General features: G+C 37.1%; 2 protein-coding genes and 1 long non-coding RNA gene across 9 annotated transcripts; 2 read left to right on the forward strand and 1 right to left on the reverse strand.

Annotated features, from left to right (window-relative positions):
• Positions 1 to 6,357: 6,357 nt before the first annotated feature.
• Positions 6,358 to 18,903, forward strand: LOC110109299. Of its 7 annotated transcripts, none has more exons than XM_028699872.1 (3): positions 6,358 to 8,642; positions 8,753 to 9,047; positions 17,224 to 17,732. In XM_028699872.1, the coding sequence occupies exon 1, from the start codon at positions 6,414 to 6,416 to the stop codon at positions 7,722 to 7,724; it is 1,311 nt and encodes a 436-aa protein (XP_028555705.1). In that variant the 5' UTR covers positions 6,358 to 6,413; the 3' UTR covers positions 7,725 to 8,642; positions 8,753 to 9,047; positions 17,224 to 17,732. The 7 variants fall into 7 exon arrangements, with proteins under 7 accessions (XP_028555705.1, XP_020695957.1, XP_028555707.1 ...); XM_020840298.2 differs by having other exon boundaries at positions 6,358 to 7,792; XM_028699874.1 differs by lacking the exons at positions 8,753 to 9,047; positions 17,224 to 17,732 and adding an exon at positions 18,776 to 18,903 and having other exon boundaries at positions 6,358 to 7,792.
• Positions 18,529 to 20,536, reverse strand: LOC110109300 (transcription factor MYB106). The gene is made up of 3 exons (XM_020840302.2): positions 20,372 to 20,536; positions 20,169 to 20,298; positions 18,529 to 19,752 (listed from the first exon to the last, which is right to left on the reverse strand). The coding sequence occupies exons 1-3, from the start codon at positions 20,502 to 20,504 to the stop codon at positions 18,930 to 18,932; spliced, it is 1,086 nt and encodes a 361-aa protein (XP_020695961.1). The 5' UTR covers positions 20,505 to 20,536; the 3' UTR covers positions 18,529 to 18,929.
• On the forward strand, positions 19,546 to 21,045 carry LOC110109301. Its single transcript, XR_002304562.2, has 3 exons — positions 19,546 to 19,684; positions 20,137 to 20,669; positions 20,755 to 21,045. It is a non-coding gene; the product is annotated as an uncharacterized LOC110109301 (long non-coding RNA).
• The last annotated feature ends 431 nt before the right edge of the window (positions 21,046 to 21,476 follow it).

Here is a 21,476-nt window from a genome sequence, read left to right on the forward strand (position 1 = left end):
ATCTCAATTTAGAATCCCCATTTATGACTTCCATAAGATATTAAATAATCACATAATGTCTCTTAATTTAATTATAAATTAATTTTTTATTATGGATAAAACCATCCCAATCATCCAAATGGGGAGAAACAACCAACATATCCAGCGAAAAATCGTCCCAGTCATCACAAAAACAAAGTCTAACGTCATTGTGAAGATGTTTAACATGTTCAGCAGAAAACCAAAGACGAAAAGAATTTAAAATTTTAGGGTACTAGGTTAATAGAAGAGAGAAGAAGCGAGGATAATGCCAAAAAAGAATATTATGCATTCGATAAGTGAGCTTGTCGCCATCAAGTTTGTGAATCACCAACGAACAACTAGGGCGAGCAAGAGACGAACGGGACTAAACGCAAGCAAAATGAATTATGAGAGGGGAACTAACAAGATCTTATTTAGTTGTTTTCCTAACTTAACTCTCCAACCATTGGATCTAAAAATTGATTACTCAAAACTCGTCGTTTTTGAACCGGGCTTCTCTTAAGAACCAGCATCGATTTTACGAATCACCTGTCGACCAGCCGGGAGAGCAATTTTGCCCCGATGAGGCGTAAAAATGGACACAAATCAAGGTCCAAAGTATAATTAAAATGGTCTTCAAATATGACTTGCTTATAGTTGAATTGAACAGCTCGACAAGACGAATCCAATGAGACCAATATCACTTAACTATGGCATCTTTAAAGCACTTAAATGTGAAATAAATGCTCCATAATTAAGGCAATCAATATGAATCATATGATGAAGCACTCCAAAATTGTTCTGAATCTTCTTCATATTTATGAAACATGTCATTCTCAAAATCTATAAATAAACCCCTATTCTCTACATGAGAGGGACTTTTTGGAAGAGCTTGGATCCTGGGTTAGAGCCTTAAGAGAGCTTTGAGGTTTGAAGAATCTTAGAGCTCCACCAAGGCACCATCGTCGTCAAACCCTAGTCTCCTAGCTACCAATGTTGGACCTTTGTCTGACCATCACCATCGAACCTCCATCCGACCACCACTGTCGGGTCTTTGCCTGACCCCTATCACCTAGTAATCTAAATTTTCAAATATTTATTTTATTAAATATTTTCAATCATTTAAATTATAGTATGATGAAAGTATAGTATAATACATTATTGTATCAAACAAATTAATAAGAGCATTGTTATCCAAATTTAAATAATAACATTAAGTAGATAGATAAACTAAAATTTATATCATAGAATAATTCATACTAGATTTTCCCCATTTCAAAATGAATTTTAAAGTATTCTGACCCCTTATGACATCATTTGTACTTATAACCCTAGAACATGACATATTTGGCACTAAAATATGACTTATAGTCACTATAACATGCTTTATAGACACCAGATTATTCATGATCAAAGATATGATCTTAAATGATTTTAGCCCATTATATGTCCTACTAGATATTTTCATATCAAAACTCATTTAATATCATATAATTTGATCATATAAACACATATTGCATCACATTTTAATAATTAAAGTATAAGTGACCTCATGTTAGAATTGCACAATTTTATATAGTGGTTGATAATATAAACTACCACGATTTTAAAAACTAGACCAAAGATGGAACTGGAAAAGAGAGAGGTTTAAGTTTCAATGATTTGATCGAAATTGAATCGGGGTCGAATCAGATGATGTAATAAATATTAAAAATATTTAAATACTATTTTCAACAATATGATAGCCAATAATTTTATGTGTGTTTATATATACATGTGATGAATCTTAAAGTTAAAGCTATTTTAAACAACAAAAATTTTACCCCATTACATATATAATTCATTTTCTACTGTATGATTAAATTTGTATTGTATAATACATGTAAGATTCTATATTATTTGATCATTAACTAAATAAATAATCATTTAAAATGAATTTTAAAAAACTTCATATTGTATATTTCATGTTATATATACATACAACTTTATTTCTTACTATTTACATACAGTGGCGGAGCCAGAAAATGTATTTAGGTGGAGCCTAAATTATTATTATTTTTTTATTCTCCTTCAAATTTTTACTTTCGGACTTGTGATCAAAATAGTCAGTTTTAAAAATGATAAAACTTTAATAGTGAATTAGTTTATTTTTTTTTCTTCATAAAACGACTTCCAATCATCAAATCACTTGATTAATGCTAGAATGGGTTCAATATATTAACTAAATACGTGATATTAAAAATCTCATTGCACAAAAACAAATCATAAAATCTCTTTAAGATCAAATCAATACATGATTAATAAGCTAATATAAACCTAGAAAAAAAGTAAATGAATAGAAAATTAAATTGGGAGTGATTTGAATGGACAGTCGATCTTAAATCTCTTGACCGTGAATCATTTATTGGACATTTAAATGTCTTAGTCATATCAGAATTCAACGATCTTGGGCTCGTTGGATTTGTCTTGTCTAGGTGCTCAATTCGACTATAAGCATGTCATGTTTGGAAACCTTTTGATAATCCAAATTATGGTTTAAACCTTCTAAATATGCTTTGAGTCTTTGATTTGGAGTCATTTGGGATCGGATTGAGTCGAATTTGGTGCCGTTGGGTTCGCATTTTCTAGATGTTCAGTTCAATAGTAAGTTTGCTAAAATCGAAGCTCATATGATCTCCGATTTAATTTTTGAAGTTTTCAACTTCATTTTATCTCTCTCACCAGAGTTGGGGCAACATAAACTTTTACAAGAAAAGACCAATAATCATTCATTTCTCATGTGGCTAGTGCTACTTAGCAGCTTTTCTGGTCTATACATAACAAATTTTTATTAGGTGCGGAGTTCGGACGCAGCTTTGTGTACACCTGCTATGTACATGTGGATATTATTTTACATTTCTTATTTAATTTTTTTTCCAACTTGTCTGATCCGGTCTAGAACAAATCATGTTCAAAATTTAGGGCTGAGCATTGGCACTCTTTTTTTAAATGAAATACCGCGAGAACATCATATTTTTAGGATTTTAGCTCAAAAAACATTTCATAGCTACTGAGAAAAAAAAAATGAGGGGAAACTGATGAAGATGAATATTGGTTTGGAGGAGGTCAAGGCGATAAAGATGAAGACTAGTTTGTAGGAGGTTAAGACGATTAAGATATGGACTGGTCTGGAGGAGGTCAAGGCAATGAAGATAAACATTTGTATGGAGGAGGAGAAGCTGATGAATATGAAGACTGGTCTGGATAAAAGAAAAGTCTATGAGATGAAGATTTGTTAGGAGGAGGAGAAGCCGATAAAGATGAAAATTAGTTTGAAGGAAAAGTAGATGAAGAAATGATGAATAATAGCTTTTTTTTTGCACACTTAGGGAATATGTAATTTTGAAGTATTATTTGTATATTGATTGTTTTGCTGTGCACTTAAGGGGAATATGAAGATGCTTTGTTTATTGATGTTCTTTTCCATTTCAGATGGCTATTGAAAAAAACACCACTAATAATATAGCACCACATTCTTAAATAAAGGATGTTATGTACCAATGTGTATATGTTATATTGTTTGTGATATTGAAATTTTGACGTGCATTAGTAGAAATTTTGATTAAACTGAAAATGTGCTATGCACCACTACATTCGTTTATGTGATGTTTTGTTTATTTTGATATTATAAATCTCAGTACCTGTAAAGGCTGTTTTCCTCCCAGGATCGTTCGGGACGAAGTGGATCGTCCCGGGACGATCTGTACATATTGTGAAGAAATCTGCATGTTCGCCTGTACGAACCTGGAACAATCGGGACGAACCGTCGGGACGAACTGAACCCGAGAGTTTCATCCCGGGACGACGAAATTGGCATTTAATTTCGTCTGGACGATCTGGTCCAGAGGAGATCGTCCCAGGACGATCGGGAACATCGTCCGGGACGATCCTGCTTAATAAATATCCGATTTAAGTCATTTTGAAGAGAGAGAAAGTCCAGGAGAGAGAAAATCGAAGGGAAAAGAAGAAAAGTTGATTTTTTGGCGACTTTCGTCCGTCGCCGTAGTTGGGAAAGTTGATCGACTCGAGGTAAGGCACATTACATCTTTCTCAATTTTCAGAAACGTGAATTTTGACGATTTTTCTGTTCCGGATTTTGTTTCCGTTAGCGAATTTCTGGTATTATTTTCTTCTGATAAAGGTTTTACCGCGTAACTTTTGGTATGTTTTTTAGATGATAATTATGCACGTTTTGGATATTTTCTGAAAGATTTTTACAAAATATTTTGAATTCTGCGGCATTTTAATTGAATTGCAAGTTATCAGGATGTTGAAAAATGTTATGTCAGTACAATGAAAGTCTTATAATGTTGTTGTAAATATTCTGTGGTAATTTGATAAATTTCTGAATCTGTGAATTTTGTGTAAATTCCTTATATTGCCGTTATGCCGCTGATTTTTAGTACGAATTCTGAATTGATACATTGAATGAATTAAAGTGTTTGTATGCTATTAGAAGGGAGTTATAAGGGGCCAGTATCCTTTGAGATTCTGTATGTGTCAGGGAAATCTGAAATGAGCTCTGAAATATGAAAATAAGTTATGTTCTGAAAATTCCGAATATCTGTTCTGTTTTGTTCTGGTGCTATAAGCACAAAGGGAGGCATAAGGGGCTAGAATCCGTTGAGATTCTGTCAATGGCTGGGAAGGGAGGTTTAATGGGTCAGAATCCGTTGAGATTCTGTCAGGGTCAGGGAATCTGATATGAATGTGATTTTATCTGATTTCTGATTTATGTATGATTCTGGTTATTCCGTACGATTCTGTCTGCTCTATGACATGAAAGCTTTATGATATCTGTTCTGAACTCCGATTCGACATGACTTCAGTTTTCTGTATCAGTTGTTTGATTTATGTTAATCAAGTATCTGTTCTGTCTGTTCTATGATTTCCGCACGGCTATTTTTTGATGTGAATTTCTGACTATTTTGATTGGTGAGTGATGTCTTGCTGAGCTGTTAGCTCATCCTTGTTTTCTACGTGATTTTCAGGTTCTGGGAAAGGGAAGGAGGTCTTGGACTAGAAGTTCTGTGTTTGATCTGAGATTATGTATTTTGTACTTTTGATTTTGTACAGTCATGGTTTTTCTGTTTCTGTTCTGTTCTTTCTGTCTATAGCCATGCACTGTATCTGTTTATGATTATTTTGATGAAAGAAAAGATAGGTGAACTGTTATGTATTTGGATGCTTATAGTAGCTCTGTGTTTTTCTGTCTATTTAATATTTGGAAGAAAGTCTGAAGCAAATTCTAAAGCTAGATCCTGAATTTTCAATGGTTGTGTCGCGGCCCGATGCGAGCGGGATCCGTCTCGATCAGGTTGGGTTGTGACAGTACCAATGCTCGGTACCGCTCGATATAAATGCTCGGTACCACTCAGTACCAATGCTCAGTACCGCTAGTACCGCTCGGTATGCTCGTTAACGCTCGGTACTGCTCGATTCCTCTCAATAAGCAATACTAAATAACTATGTATTTCTTAATCAAATTTGTTACATGTAAATTAATATGATTTATACACAACGATACTGAACATAATTTTTCCCTTAATATCAATTCAATATTTATATGTATAAACTCTCAATCAATGCTCGGTACCGCTCGATATCGAAACTCGGTACCTCTCGGTATAGCTCTGTACTAGTCGATACCTCTCTCCAACGCTCAGTATCGAAACTCGGTACCTCTCGGTACCGTAACTTGGTATCGCTCGGTACTGGTTTGTAATGGTCGATACCTCTCTGCAGCACTCGGTACCCTACTCAGAACTTATCGGTACCAATGTTAGTTCTCTTCCTCATTCAATTATGATTATGTTTTTTACTAGTTTGTATTGAGTGGTACTTAGCAGTACCGAGTGTTCATTCTATGTACCGAGAAGCGGCACCAAGAAGCTAGTACATATAAACAAGCTGAAAAAGCTTTAAAGTTTATGTAATTTATATTAGTGAAAAAGATGAGGAAACTTTAAAATGAACTGAAATATCACTAAAAATCATGGAGTACAAACAATTGCGCTTTTAATACTGTAAATCATGGAATACAAACGACTTACAAACTTTGAAAACAAACATAACTTCAAAATTACTCTTACAATAACCCTAACATATTCCCTAAATATACATAAAAAAACTATCATTCCCCCAACCTATTCTTTCAACTTTAGTTTGTATAGCATCATCTTCATCCACATTTTCTCATTTCTTTTTTCTGAGCCGATGTGAAAATATGTTTTGAACTGAAATTTTAAAAATTATGAAAGTTTGGCGATATTTCGTTTAAAAAAAAACGTCAACTCAAAATTCTAAATTAAACCACTTGGGACATTGGACTCTGGACGATCGAAAAAAAGTTCCTCGTCCTCTTCCATTCGTCAATGTTCGTCATGATGGCCTCAGGAGCCGCAGCAGCGCGCAGCACTGGCGTCCTCTTTGCCCTCAATTCATCAAATACCTACAATGCACGATGGACTCGAGAACAACCACTTTCAATACAGCTAATCCACAAAGCTCATTCTTCTTTTTCTTCCCCACTTTACCTCACCCACTGTTATCCCGATGAAAAACCAGGCAGCCATCAGTCCACCTCCGAACAATCTTCAGATCAAGATAGTACTTCTATTGCATATCCCAATTCTCAGAAACCCTTCAAAGCATCTGGCAAAGAGCTTCCGCTGTCTCCCTCTTCTTTCTCCCGCGGTCTCGTGTTTGACCTAGGTCTCAACCAGTCATGGGACGGCCATGATGTCGGATCACCAGTCGTCAAGCGCTATGTCAGTGACGAAAAGGAACGCTGGTTCATGTGGTACCATGGCGATGACGCCATCGGGCTAGCACTATCTAACAATGGAATCCACTGGGAGAGGGGGACCGGCGCTGTCGAATCCGCCGCCGACGCTGGCGAGGTCATGCGCCGGAGCACCGATTGGTGGGCGTTCGATACGCATTCCGTTCGACCCTCTGATGTTCTCATCATGTCGAGCTCCAAGCTCAGAGCTTCCAACGCCGTTTACTGGCTCTACTACACCGGGTTCGGGCCCGAAAAGTCGCTTCCAGGTCTAGCGATGAGCCAGGACGGGCGCCACTGGGCAAGGATCGAAGGAGAGCACCATAGTGGCGCGCTATTGGATGTCGGAGCCGCTGGTCAGTGGGATTCAGCCTTTATAGCGTCGCCCAAGGTTGTCTACCACGGTAGGAATGATTTTAGAATGTACTATCACTCGCTTGATGAACAATCAGGGGAGTATGCGATCGGCGTTGCGAGGTCAAGAGATGGGATGAAGTGGGTGAAGCTTGGGAAGGTTTTGGCGGGCAGTGGAGTTGCTGGAAGTTTTGATGAGGCTGGTGTTCTGCACGGGCACGTGGTGAGGGATAAAGAAGGTGGCGGGTACTTGATGGCATATGAAGGAGTGGCGATTGATGGGCGTAGGAGTATTGGGATGGTGGCATCCGGCGATGGGTTGAATGGTTGGCGGCGGTGCAGTGGGAAGATGGTATTGATGCCTGATATGGATGGGTGGGACTGTGAAGGGGTAGGAGAGCCCTACTTGGTGCCAATGGATGAACAAGAGGGGTCGAGGCTTTATTACAGGGGAGTTGGGAGTAGTGAGAGGGCTGGAATTGGGTTGGCTGTTTGTCAAACTAAACGAATGAGCAAATTTGATAGATGGTCAGGGTTTCAGTTATGATTGAGATCAAACAGTTCATTTTCATCTTTCCATATAGAAGAGTAATATGATTTTTTAGTTATGTAATGGTATGAACGGCCTCTCTTTCTTTTTAGTGGTGTTTCTATTTTTTTATTAACTTACGCATGTATATTCTAAAATGTATTACTATCATTATCTCATTATTAGGAGATAGTCTCTCATCATTTATTTATTTTAATACCTCCATTCTTCAATGTATATATATAGATATAGCTTGTATTTAGTTTTATAGATAGATTACAGAATATGGAGATTCAATTTCTTTACCATTCTCCTTCTTTCCTAACTCAGTTGCTGAGCGAGGTCCTTTCTAATCTTGCTTCTGCTGAAGTCTGTCTTCCTCTACAGTCACATGCCTTGCCACTCTTCTTTCATACCTCCGCAGAAACCATTTCATTTACCCTACAGTTCTCACCTGCATTGCCTATTGAGTTCCCCCATATTGCCGCCGCCGCTCACTACAATCACCTATTAACTTCAAACCTTTAGTTATCACAACTACTTGTTGCTGTTGCCACTACTTTCTCTCAATTAGACCAAACAAATAGAAATTTGTTATCACTTCATTTGAGATCATGTAGCTTGAGTTATATAATTTGTTAGCACATATTATCTTCACACCAATATTTTCACGAATCCCTTAGTTGAGGATTGATTTTGTTCACTTGGATGTCATTTAGGTATCTTTTGATCGTGAATATTATTGAACAAAATCTCCTTAAAGATGTCATTAAATTATAGATGCCAAAAGAAAAAAAAAAGGACTTAATGGGCACCTGTAAATCCTGTTGTATGAATTTGTTGTTTTACATGAGGGATACAGTGTTGTATTGCAGATGAAGCTGACTATGAAAATGGATGATTTTGGTAGTTTTATGATTCCCTGCAAAATTGGAAGTGAGCATTTCGAAAATGCGCTTTGTTATTTTGGTGCGATTATACATTTGATGTCATTATCTATTTACGAGTAACTGAGATATGTGGAACCTACCACAATATCATTGCAGCTAGCTGATATTTAAATGAAGTACCTTGAGGGAATTGTGGAAGATGTACTGATTAAGGTCGACAAGTTTATATTCCCACCAAACTTCATTGTTTTAGACTTGGACGACGGAGATCCCAAGTGCTGGCTTATTTTGGGTCGATTGTTACTCGCAACATTGAGAGCTCAAGCAGACATTTTGATGGGACTATTACAACTGAGAGCACAAGTAGAAAAATTGGTATTCAAAGTTTATGAAGATGCAAACAAAACAACAAATGAAGAACTACCATTGCGCATTCACTAAAAAGTCAGAGGTATGTCTTGTTCCGGTTGTCAAAGAACTTTATGCCAATGCTAAGGACCATGTTACAGACATTGCTTTTGCTTTATGAATAATTCGCTTTACAAGCTGTGCAATATAGAAAACGATGTACTTTTTGACCATTTCGGGTATAAGATGCAAGTTTGCGTGAAGTTGTGATTGTGAATTTTCTTCCTTTGGGTCTTACTAATGTTTCCAGGGCCAGACACATTTCTATCTCAGCAAGGTCGCTATGAAGTCTTCACCTGAGTGATGTCACGAAGGAGAGAGGCCTGCTAAACTTTGCAATACAAAACCACCTCTCCCTCAATGTCAGTAGATTTATTCATTCCAACATCCTCAAGGCCACCGATTATTGATCTATGGCTTGTGCCTATAGGCTGGCTACCTTATAGTGCAAGAGAGGAGGTGTTGCATCCAAAATCTGCAATCATGCTTTTAAAAATTCAGCAAATGGAGTCCATGCCGTAGCACAATAGTAAGTTCATGAAGGAGATTTACTAGATGTATCATCCTCCCTGGAAGCCTAGAAACCTTGTCGCTATTCAATTTGAGGGACATTTTGCTGCTGGAAGGAACTTTTTAGGGCATAAGTGGTCAGTTGTATTGATTTGATATTAATTGCAAATCAAATTAGATTTAATTAAATCAGACTTAGTTTGAAAAGCTGTGATATTGTATTAAATGGAGTATTTATTATTTCCCTTTGTTGTTGATTTGATTAGGACTTAAATTAGGAAGTTGTTTCCTAATTTCTAGTGTCTCCAATCTATAAATAGAATTCTAGGGGCTGCTGTTGAGAGTAAGAGAGAGCTCATTGTAATTTTAATTTCTCCAATTTAGTGAAATCATCATCCCCTCCCCGTGGACGTAGGCATTTTCACCGAACCACTTAAATTGCAGTGTTTTGTGCTTGTTTGTGTTTGATTTAGTTTTTAATTCCGTTGCAAACTCAATAAATTGGTATCAGAGCCAGATTTTAGTGGGATTTCCGATGGCAATGTGAAGAAGAAAGGATTTCTATTCTTATGGTTCGTCTAGATGGAGGATCAGAGTCTGATTGGTGTAATTTCGGCTACGTGAGACAGTTGTAATTTGGTGGAGGCTATGAGATTTGGTGGAGCCATGGATACATCCACCTCATTGGTGGATAAGGTGTCAATTCATTAGGTGGTTGCATATCCCGTTAAAATTGACGTAACAAAATTTGATGGAAAAGAGAACTTTGACATGTGGCGATGTGAGGTGATGTATGCGTTGTATTATTTGAATCTAGAGTAAATTCTGGAGAGCGATGAACGTCTTAAGGAGATTTAAGAGAGAGATTGGCTCAAGATGAACAAAAGCGCTTGCGGCTTAATCAGAAATTATTTGTCTCAAGAGATCAAGTATGGGGTGATGATAGACTTATGCTATGAAGCTGTGGAGGACTTTGGAGAATAAGTATCTGACGAAAAGTGTGGAGAATCGTCTTCATAAGAAGCGCTGGTTCTATATATAGGTTTTAAATGAGACATGTGATTACAATTGATGAACATCTGAATGATTTTGCAAAGCTGTTGGTAGATATTTTGAACCTGGATGAGGAGGTTGGAGATAAAAACAAGATGCTCCTTCTGTTGAATTCACTCCTAGATGAGTATGAAAACTTCACGATGATGCTCATTCATGGAAATGAGGTCTTGAACTATGGTGAGGTGACTACTGCATTGCTAAATCAAGAGTTATGGCGGGACAAGGAGTTTGCAAAGATGAATTTAGTTGAGGCTCTCACACTCCAACAAGAAAGATCCGTGATGCGTACATCCAATGGTGGACGATATTCATAGGAAGGGTCGAAGATCGACAGGCGAGATCACTCCATTTTATTTTAGTTTATTAATTGTATTTTGATTTAATTTTGCATTTTTCCTTTTTTACCCTTTTTATTTAAGAGTCTTGTCTTATGTAAGCCCAATTGACAAATTTGTCTTTCAGTTTCTTTTGAAGCCTATATATAGAGGCCCCTCTCCTGTATTAGGTATGATGAAGTCTTAATAAAAAAATTGTTCTGCACTTTTGTTCTTTGGGAGGACGTTAGTGAGAATTCCTATGGAGGGAATCGTAGTTTCCATCAACCGCAGGATGGGTCCGGGCTCGTGGATTAAAGTCCCTTGGTGAAGGGAAACGCATCACCCGTTAGTCTTCGGAAGAGTCCAAGGCTTGCAGTTCTATCTTTTTTCTTTCTTTCTTTGTTTTGTTTTTCCTTATTTCCCTAAACCACCACCTCCCCCTCCACTCCAAGCCGCCGATCACCTTGTGGCCACCCCTTTCACTAACCCCACCCAACTTCAATCCTAATCACCACCTTTTCCGTTCCATCTTCCCATTGGCCGAGGTCCACCATGGTTCAACCCACTCGTTGGACCACCTCCTTCCCTAGCCCCACTTCCCTCCAAAAATTCCCCTTTTCTTATTTAGGTTGCCATTAATTTGGAAAGATTTTAAATTCAAATTAATCTAATTTGAATTTCAAATCCATCCAAACTCTCTCTTGATTACCTTCATAAATTAGATTTTTTTAATTTGGAAAGTCATTCAATTTTGAATTTAAATAAATTTAAATTTCAAAACCTTTCCAATTTAATAAATTATACAGTATGGAGCCTCCTCCAATTACTCCCAATCTGAAATTAATTTCTGGTTTAATGCCCCCAATCCCATTTAATGCTTGATCCACATACATCGAATGTGGACATTATCTTTCCCTCCACCCATGACCGGCCCCTCCCCTTTTCATATTCTCTCCTTAATTAATTCTCCATCCCACTAATTAAGGCCATTAGCCCCTCTTTCTCTTGATTGGAGCCAATCTCGCTTTGATAGCCTACTTTCCTAAAATATTCTAGATAATTTTGAAAAGAGAATCAATTTGATTTGAATTCAAATTCAGATTTTAAATTCTTTCCTAAATATCTAGGATTAAATTAGGAAATTCCTTAAATTAATCCCAATCAATTTCAAATTAAATTGGAGTAATTATCTCTCTTTCTAAAACTGAAATTCAATTTAGGAGAGCATTAACTCCACCTATCCACTCCCCAAACCCATGCATGCCGCCGGTTTTTCTCTCCCCCGAGAATTCAAAATTCATATGAACGCCCTCCCTTCTCGTTCTACATCAGTTTGGTATCAGAGCATGGTTGCCCGGGATGTGAACTCGACGGAGTCGAGCTCTTTTCCACCTCGGGAGAATGATGCGAACATCTGATGATGGACGATATTCAAAGGAAGGGTCGAAGATCGATGGACGAGATCACTCCGTTTTATTTTAGTTTATTAATTGTATTTTGATTTAATTTTGAATTTTTCCTTTTTTACTCTTTTTATTTAAGAGTCTTGTCTTATGTAAGTCAATGGGCAAATTTGTTTTTTAATTTCTTTTGAAGCCTACATATAGAGGCCCCTTCTCTTGTATTAGGTATGATGGAGTTTTAATAAAAAAAATTGTTTTGCACTTTTGTTCTTTGGAAGGACGTTAGTGAGAATTCCTATGGAGGTAATTGTAGTTTCCATCAGTCACAGGATGGGTTCGGGCTCGTGGCTTGAAGTCCCTTGGTGAAGGGCAAAGCATCACCCGTTAGTCTTCGGAAGAGTCCAAAGCTCGCTGTTTTATCTTTTTTCTTTCTTTCTTTGTTTTGTTTTTCCTTATGGCCACCTACCCCTTCCCCCCCCTCCAAGCCGCCGATCACCTTGTGGCCACCCCTTTCACTAACCCCATCCAACTTCAACCCTAACCGCCACCTTTTCCGTTCCCTCTTCCCATTGGCCGATGTCCACCATGGTTCAACCCACTCGTCGGACCACCTCCTTCCCTAGCCCCACTTTCCTCCAAAAATTCCTCTTTCCTTATTTAGGTTGCTATTAATTTGGAAAGATTTTAAATTCAAATTAATCTAATTTGAATTTCAAATCCATCCAAACTCCCTCTTAATTACCTTCCTAAATTAGATTTTGTTAATTTGGAAATTTCATTCAATTTTGAATTTAAATAAATTTAAATTTCAAAACCTTTCCAATTTAATAAATTATACATTATGGAGCCTCCAATTACTCCCAATCTGAAATTAATTTCAGATTTAATGCCCCCAATCCCATTTAATGCTTGATCCACATACATCGAATGTGGATATTATCTTTCCCTCCACCCATGGCCGGCCCCTCCCCTTTCCATATTCTCTCCTTAATTAATTCTCCATCCTACCAATTAAGGCCATTAACCCCTCTTTCTCTTGATTGGAGCCAATCTTGCTTTGATAGCCTACTTTCCTAAAATATTCTAGATAATTTTGGAAAGATAATCAATTTGATTTGAATTCAAATTCAAATTTTAAATTCTTTCCTAAATATCTAGGATTAAATTAGGAAATCCCTTAAATTAATCCCAATCAATTTCAAATTAAATTGGAGTAATTATCCTCTTTCTAACATTGAAATTCAATTTAGGAGAGCATTAACTCCACCAATCCACTCCCCAAATCCATGCACACCGCCGGTTTTCCTTCCCCCCCTAGAATTCAAAATACATATGAACCCCCCTCCCTTCTTGTTCTACATCAATCTGAGAAGAAGAAAAGGGCGGCAGGAAGTAGGGAAGGTTTTGTGGGCGTAGTTTTGGGAAGAATCAGTGTGCTTTCTGCTTGGAGACTGATCATTGGAAGAAAGATTATCCGAAATTGAAGGAGAAGAGAAAGGGAGTGTCCACTGAGGCTAATCTTAGCATGGAAGAGTATAACATGTGTTTTCTTTTCTTCCAAGCATGAATAAATTTTCTTTCTAGGGATTAGATATATATTAATTTTTGTTGGTTACTTCTTGTATGCAATTATTTGAGTCATGGTTTAAAATTGCGCAATTAGAGGCGCGCCTCAAGGCGCGCCTTTGCGCAATTCAACCAAAAAACGCCTCGAGGCTTACGCAATTTTGGACCTGGATGAGGCGTACGCCTCACCTGGACTGAGGCGCGCCTCTGAGGCGCAATTGCGCAATTCTGGGAGAGGCGTACGCCTCACACGCTAGGTCCCACCCACTTAAAATAAGCCCTCTTCCTCCCTTATACCCGCACAGCCCCCTTCATTTCCGAAAAAACTAGTGCGGATGGGATATGATTTCATTTCATATGTTTTTTGTATTTTGGGAGTTTTGTTAAACTAATATTTTGTGATTTTGTACTTTGGGACATAATTTTATTGCATCTACTTTCTTATTTGCCAATATTGCTATTATTTTCCTGCTAAAATCCTTAATTTTTCATTTACGCAATTCTTTCTTCGTGAGGCTTACGCCTCAGACTGCCTCGAGGCTTACGCCTCGCCTCACGGACGAAAACCGCCTCGAGGCGCAGTTACGCAATTTTAAACCTTGATTTGAGTTTTTGTGTTTATCTAGTTAAACTTGTTTTTTTAATCACTTGTAATTACTTGGCTTCCAATTAGAAGTTCAGGAGATCAATTTCAAATAAAGAGTTGGAGAATGGATTGTGGTGGGTGAAATATCACGATGAATCGTGTGATAGGGATATCTATGTTGAACTCGTGTAATCAATTAGATTTGTTTCACCAAATCAAAGAAATCTATTTGCATTGAAACTATCATTGAGAGATAGGTAGGTTGTGTAGAGAGATTAATAATTTTGTACTCTTTTGAGAGAATGGTAGGATCCATCTTAGATATGATTATAGCAAAATATATTGTATCTAGGGCTGCTACTAAATCTAGCTAAGTCAAGCAGGTGTTTGTTCATGTTTAAGTTAATTTATTATTAGCTTGTTTAAGCTTGGTCAAGCTTGATTCAAGCTTTTCTATTTGTGTTCAAGCTTGATTCATTTAAAATGATAGATATTCATATTTGGTTTATGTTCAGTTTACTTCATGCTTATCGAGCTTAAGAAAAATGAGCATTTTCAAGCTATTGACAAGCTTTACTTTCAAAATATTCATTGGCATAAAAAATTAGCCTTGTCAAGCCTTCAAACAAACAATTATCATAGAGCCTATTTGCAGACATATCTAGCGAGTATCTTCGGGCGGCCATTGAACGAGCCCGTTCATGAATATATCTAGTGAGTGTTTTTGAGTTATCAAACCTGCCTGTTCATAAACAAACGAGCTTAGAAAATATTCCTTTTTATAAATATGCTTGTTCATGAACACTTCATAAACAAATAATCTAACAATCATGAATATTATTCACTAGCAATTTATTTTAATGCAAGAGTATAACATAATAAATAAAATTAATATTTTTTTTGTAAATAAGAATCATTTATTATAATAAAATAAAAAATTATTAGAAAATATATCAAATAATGGTTTAAACCAATATCAGGAAATGTATTTAGTTTCAAACAAACATGAATCAAGCTTCTTAACGATTTTTTTATCAAGCTTTGTATTGAGCTTGTTCCTGAGCTTTAATGATGTTGTTCATGAACATAAACGACTCAAACACATGCCTGTTCAAATTTGTTTATTTAATCATCGAGTATTTAAAAAAAATGTTCAAATTTGTTAGGGATTGTAATACTGTGTGATTGCGTTATAGAGGTCATATACATGTGCTATGCTCAAGACCTAGATGAGATCATGAGTTTTATCTATTGATGCATGACAAGTGGTTTGGAAGAATGTGGTTTTGAGGAATGATGTTGAGTAGGTAACAATTGTAGGATGAATGAGGGTTTGGTGATTGTGAATTTAGTGTTTAGCATGACATGTAGTGGAGAAAACCAATCGCGGCTTGGCGAGGAGTGAGTCTTGAAGCAACTATAGGGTGGTGCAAGCTTAGACTAGAGTAGGATGACACACTTAGGCTCTATTTGAGGGATGAGGGAGAGGCCATGATGGATTTCTTCACATAAGTAGGGTTGGCGTACTTTGGTGTGCTAAAGAAGTTAAACTCATAAGAAATGGGAAAAGGTTGGCAAGAGTGTTGTAGCAACTTGCATGTGGGCTTTTGACCCAAGAGTGGGGAAGGCGCAAGCTTGAGCTAACTCTTAATATTGGGTTAGTCGAGATTTAGTTTTTATTTAATTGAACTAAATTCAAACATTTAAGCCATTATATAGTTAATCCTAGCTTGAATAGAATTCACTTAGTTCAATTATTCATATGATTTACATTTATATTTCAATTAATGTATTATAATTGAATGGTATTAAGCTAAATTAAACTGATTAGCTCCACACTCTATTCTCTGATTACTAGTGATGTACTTGAATGAGGTTTGAATCGGTCTTTAGGATCAAGCGTGCATCCAGTCAGACTATGACTTCAATTTTAGGCCGAGTTAAGCTCGAGTTAAGCAACTGAACTGCTACAAGGATTCATGGCTGACAAAGCTTAAGCTTTAGCTGATTATTGACATGCCCTTAAATGGTGAACCACTTAAATTAGGTTTGATTGAGAACAATTGTAGATACACCATAAACCATCATGATTCATTGGATTTCATTCAGATTAATGCAAATGAAATGAAAATCGCTATAGTAGTCAAGCCATTCGGAACTACAAAATAATTCATATCATATTAGCCTGGTAGCAGAACATAGTTTGCATTGTGTCAACCGATTCTACTAATGTTTGGGGGTCTAATCATTAAGTTAGGGTGACATTTGATTGCATACGAATGAACATTTTCAGCTGTGGGGTGCCACTGAGTTGTCTAGGGCGTATCACAAACTGACTAGTATTCCGTTGGGATGTTTTGGAGATCAACAATGGATAAACAAAATTAAGGACTATTTATGTGCTGAAACCGGGAATTTCAAACGACTGAAATAGGGAATGCAAGAGTTGAATCGACATGACCTGTAGCAGGAAACCAATCTTAATGAGATAATCAAAACATATAGCACCATCAACATATTCTAATCCCAATAATTTATGGTTAGCTTTATGAATCCTTTTTTTTTCATGAATTTCTGCTGACTACCATATGAGATAGTAATTTTATTGTGTAAGTCGTTTTCTACCATCTTGCCTTGTTACTCCTAAGCCATCTTTTTTGTCCTATCCACTTCTTTCACATTAATTTTATCAGCATATCGTTTTTGTATGAAATAACAAATCACTTCAATACATCTAGGTGCCTCATGTTAATATTGTCCTGATTTTCAATATTCATCCAGGTCCGTCCTTTGATGTTCAGGATTCAGATAGATACAATCTGTTTCAAATGCTATGATTTTCAAGAAGATGATGTTGGATAGTTCAGCTACCTCAGGACCCTCGTTATTATGCTCTATTGGCTACTACAGCATATAAATAAAAAAATGCATTTACACATTTTTAACAGCATTGTTCTGCAACTTGTTCATGCCAATTTAGATGTGGTTAACATGTCTTGTCTTTGCATCCATTCCCTTTTGATACATAGAAATGCAACATTCCATCTTTTGATGAACTTGAAAATCAATTTTTTATTTTCTTCACATTTGTTGAAGAGCCTTGAGTACGATCATCATGCAGGATCTGGGGTGGAATCAGTCTTTAGGGGCAAACTTAAAAGTAAAAGGTGTAGAGATTTTTTTTCATATAATGTAAAACAATATGACGGAGGAGCACCCCTGTGGGGGTTTTCGGGGGTAGCGCTCCCAGAACAAATTTTGGTTGTAAAGATATTTTCGGTTTCTTTTTACTATTTCTCTTTGTATTTGGTTCATCGTTCCCTAACAATAACACCTCTTCAGAATGTGTTTAATTATGCTGGGGGAAATTGCCTAAAGACCATAATATTTTAAAACTTTCAGGGGGCAATTGCCAAAAATCCCTTGTAATAACCCCTCTACAAAACGTGTATAATTCTACTAGGGGGCAATCGCCTAAAGATGATAGTATTTTAATTTTTTTAGGAGGGGCAATTGCCTAAAGATTTCTATAATAAAGAGTAAAAAAAATTGGAGGGGGACAAATTACTTAAAAAATCCATGTAATAAACAAATTTTAAAATTTTTTAAGGGGGGTAATTGGCCCCCCTAGACACTTAAGGGTTCCACCCCTGCTACAATGTACCAAATAATATATATATAAATATATATGCATTATGTATATAAAGGATTCTATGCATCTGTTAAACCGTTAATCTTGTATTGTTCTATTAAATTGAAAATGGATGTTAGTAGTTTGATAAACTTCAGAATATTTCCTTGCAAAATTTATCTTAAACTTATATTCTTGCAGATGCTCTCAACTCATAAATGTACTGTATAACTACTGTACTTCCCGGAGAGAACTTAATGCACCAGTCTAAACTCTGCCGTTCAAAATATCTATATTTTTCCAATTGTGTTAGGGCCCGCAAGAAGGAGCTGAAAGTGACAAATAACTAACAGTCCCATTCAGCCTTCGCTCATTAATTGCATGCAGTGTTGCACGCCTTGAATAAATAAATGTTAGGGAGAAAAAACTTGCTGCCCAAGACCTTTAACTACATATCATAGCAATAAAAGTACTGCAATTATTATTATCATGACAATACATGTTAACATATATGTATAATTCTTCACAGTAGAGCAAGTCAGAACTAAAAATAGCCTATTTAATTCCCTTTTTTTCCTTCATTTTTTTCAGACTTCCTTGATCATTCATTTTCTCCAGATTTGCTCCTAGATTTACCAAGTAAAAACAGAGGGATGATAAGTGAGTCGACTCAAGAGCTTCAGTTAAATCTCTTCTTTTCAGGATGAACAGGAAGTTGGCTGTGACTCGACTCATCTAGCTGCCACGCTGAACAATTTTTTTGAAAATAGCAGAAACTGAAGGGATTGAAAGAAAGGGTGACTTAAAGTGGAATGGAAATCACACCTTGGAACTTTGGTACTGAATTTCAGATTTACTAGAACACAGCTGGTGGTGAATTTGAGGGAGATGATGAATTGACCAAATTGAGTATGCTGTTCCAGTAGTTCTTGTTCTCTTCCCCTTCACCCTCACCTTCTTCCACATCCACACAGCTGCCGCCTGCATTGTCAGAATCATCGCAACCTTCTGTTGCGTTCTGCTTATTAGTGTTACCTATTAGCATTCCAGTAAAGCCGGCTGCAAATCCTCCACTGCAGGATCCTGTAAGCCATGAAGTTGCTTCTACATTAGCAAAAGCGTCTTCTGTGTCCAGTGAGAAGCCTGGCCTCCTCAGACATTTCCAGTCTTCCTCCTTTCTATTGCTGCCATCTGCAGTCCCCATGCCTTGGATTCTTGGTGGCAAAGTGTTCTCTGAGAAGCTCAGAGTGGAGGTTGGCGACTCAAGATCAATGATGTGGCTGCTTACTAGGCTATTGGCTGCAGGCTTGGGCCACACACCTTGCCAAGCTCGGAGCGCGTCAAGAGAGGGAGATGCTACTGTTGGCATGGCGACAGGAGGTGGTGGTGAAGGTGAATTTTGTGGAGGAAAGTTCGAGGGAGGAGCACTGCTGCGGAGCTTGGACTCACGTACGAGGCGAGCCTCAGCCTCAAGGCGGGCACTCTCCCATTGGGCCATGTGGTTGAGATTTGCAGTGCTCCTTGCATGGCCGTCGGCGGAGGCAAGGGCATCACTCTTGGGTTTATGTGTCACTGGGTCGATCCCCATCTTTGCTAGCTGCTTCTTTAAATGTGTGTTCCAGTAATTCTTGATCTCATTATCCGTTCTCTTGGGAAGGTGTGTCGCAATTGCGGACCATCTACACAGAAAAAATTATCTGAATTTTAGCAAACATTAATGGTCTAAGTAATCATTTGGTTTTCAAGGGAAATTCACTGACTGACGAATGGTTTCATTTAGAGTTTGATGAGAAACTGAACGCAGAAAGAATTGGAAGCTAAGGACCCTTTGATCAGAGCTACAGAAATTAAACTGTTTTGTCACATTAATTTAAAATTAGGCTTATTATAGGGATATGCAGAACCACAACGAAAGGAATTAATTATGATAAGAGCCCTGCAGGCAAAGATTTGGAGAACAAAAATTTATCAATCAAGAAATTGTGAAAGGCTAATACGTAGTATAATGCAGTACTGGCATGGCATATCTTGTCTATTTTTATTTTTATTTTTTGTTCTTTCAGTTTAGAAGAAAAGTATGCCGATATGTACTCACCTGTTACCAAGCAGAGCATGAAGCTGGATGATGGTCTGTTCTTCCTGCATACTAAACTTCCCCCTCTTGATATCTGGTCTGAGGTAATTTGTCCACCTGAGCCTGCAGCTTTTCCCACATCTTTGAAGCCCTGTTCAAAGAAGAGGCAAACCTTGAATCGGTACTAGAAGAAAAAATTCACATGGATTCTGCAACGGACTCACCAGCTTTGGCTGGCAATGCTCTCCAGCTTCCATGGCCATGCTCCTCAATGTAGGAAAGCAACTTCTGGTCCTCCTCTGGCGTCCATGGCCCCTTCTTCAAGCCAACCTTCTCACAGCAAGGGGATCTGCCCATATTCTTTGGCTTCCAAAGTTGTGACAACAAGGAGATTCTTCTGAAGGTCTCTTATTACAGTATTATCATGGAAACGAGAGTGAAATTCTGCTTATGGGATAAATTGGCCATTAGACTGGGAGGGGAAGGATAAATAGTGACGGAGGGTAGAGGGAATAGCGAAAGGTCAGCAGCATTAATGCCATGTGAGTATTTTTAGTAATATTTACACAGCTATTTTAATCTATGTTTTTTTTTTTAAATTTTGCAGGACAAACAATAATTTTGATATTTTATAAAAGTGGTCATCTTTTGGATATCGGAGTCCTTGCTCGAGGTATATTCCAAGGTAAATAAATGAAAACAGATTATTATCTAAACCAAATAAATCTATACAGTTCCTCACTTCCCTTCTTCAACAATAGCTTTAGTTCCGAAGTCCTCATGGCTCGTTAGTTTTATTTGTGCAGTCTCTGTAAATTGTGAAAAATAATTAGCTTAGCCTTGTTGGGCGCACAGTTGTATATTTAAATTTCTTGCCACTTGACAACCCTTTCATTGATTCTGATTGCCTCAATTATATGAACTAAGGCTCCGTTTAGGACAACTTTCTTATTGCTTCTTAAAACAGTTTTTTGGTACAAAAATTTTTAACAAGCTGTTTTAAGCGGCAGTAAAAAAGCCATCCCAAACGAAGCCTAGAACAAAAAAAAAAAAAAAAAATCTATGCCTTTTTATGGGCAGCCATGCATCAGCTTTGACAGAAATGTAAACTCTTCTGCCCTTGCTCTTCATGGATCATTAAGAAGGGCACAAAACCATCTTGTTTAGCAATTTATCATCGCACAAAATGAATATATGCACTTCTTCGTTTTTTTATTGGTTTAGATGATAATAATCAATGCAGCAATCTATGAGTGATTTATATTATAAAAAAAATATTCATTGTTGAAAGAAAAAGCTTAGTTGGTCAATTCTGAGCTAATTTCATGT

The sequence above is a fragment of the Dendrobium catenatum genome, unplaced genomic scaffold (assembly GCF_001605985.2).
Source record: "Dendrobium catenatum unplaced genomic scaffold, ASM160598v2 fragScaff_scaffold_1400, whole genome shotgun sequence".
In the NCBI taxonomy this organism is placed as follows: Eukaryota; Viridiplantae; Streptophyta; class Magnoliopsida; order Asparagales; family Orchidaceae; genus Dendrobium; species Dendrobium catenatum.

What these genes read in the sequence shown, in the direction of transcription:
- LOC110109299 (XM_028699874.1), top strand. Translation starts at nt 6,414, where the DNA reads ATGTTCGTCATGATGGCCTCAGGAGCCGCAGCAGCGCGCAGCACTGGC.
- LOC110109300 (XM_020840302.2), bottom strand. Translation starts at nt 20,504, where the DNA reads ATGGGCAGATCCCCTTGCTGTGAGAAGGTTGGCTTGAAGAAGGGGCCA. An exon ending in AGCATTGCCAGCCAAAGCTG is followed by an intron (nt 20,299 to 20,371) that starts GTGAGTCCGTTG and finishes TTCTTTGAACAG; the next exon opens with GGCTTCAAAGATGTGGGAAA. An exon ending in CATGCTCTGCTTGGTAACAG is followed by an intron (nt 19,753 to 20,168) that starts GTGAGTACATAT and finishes TTTTCTGTGTAG; the next exon opens with ATGGTCCGCAATTGCGACAC.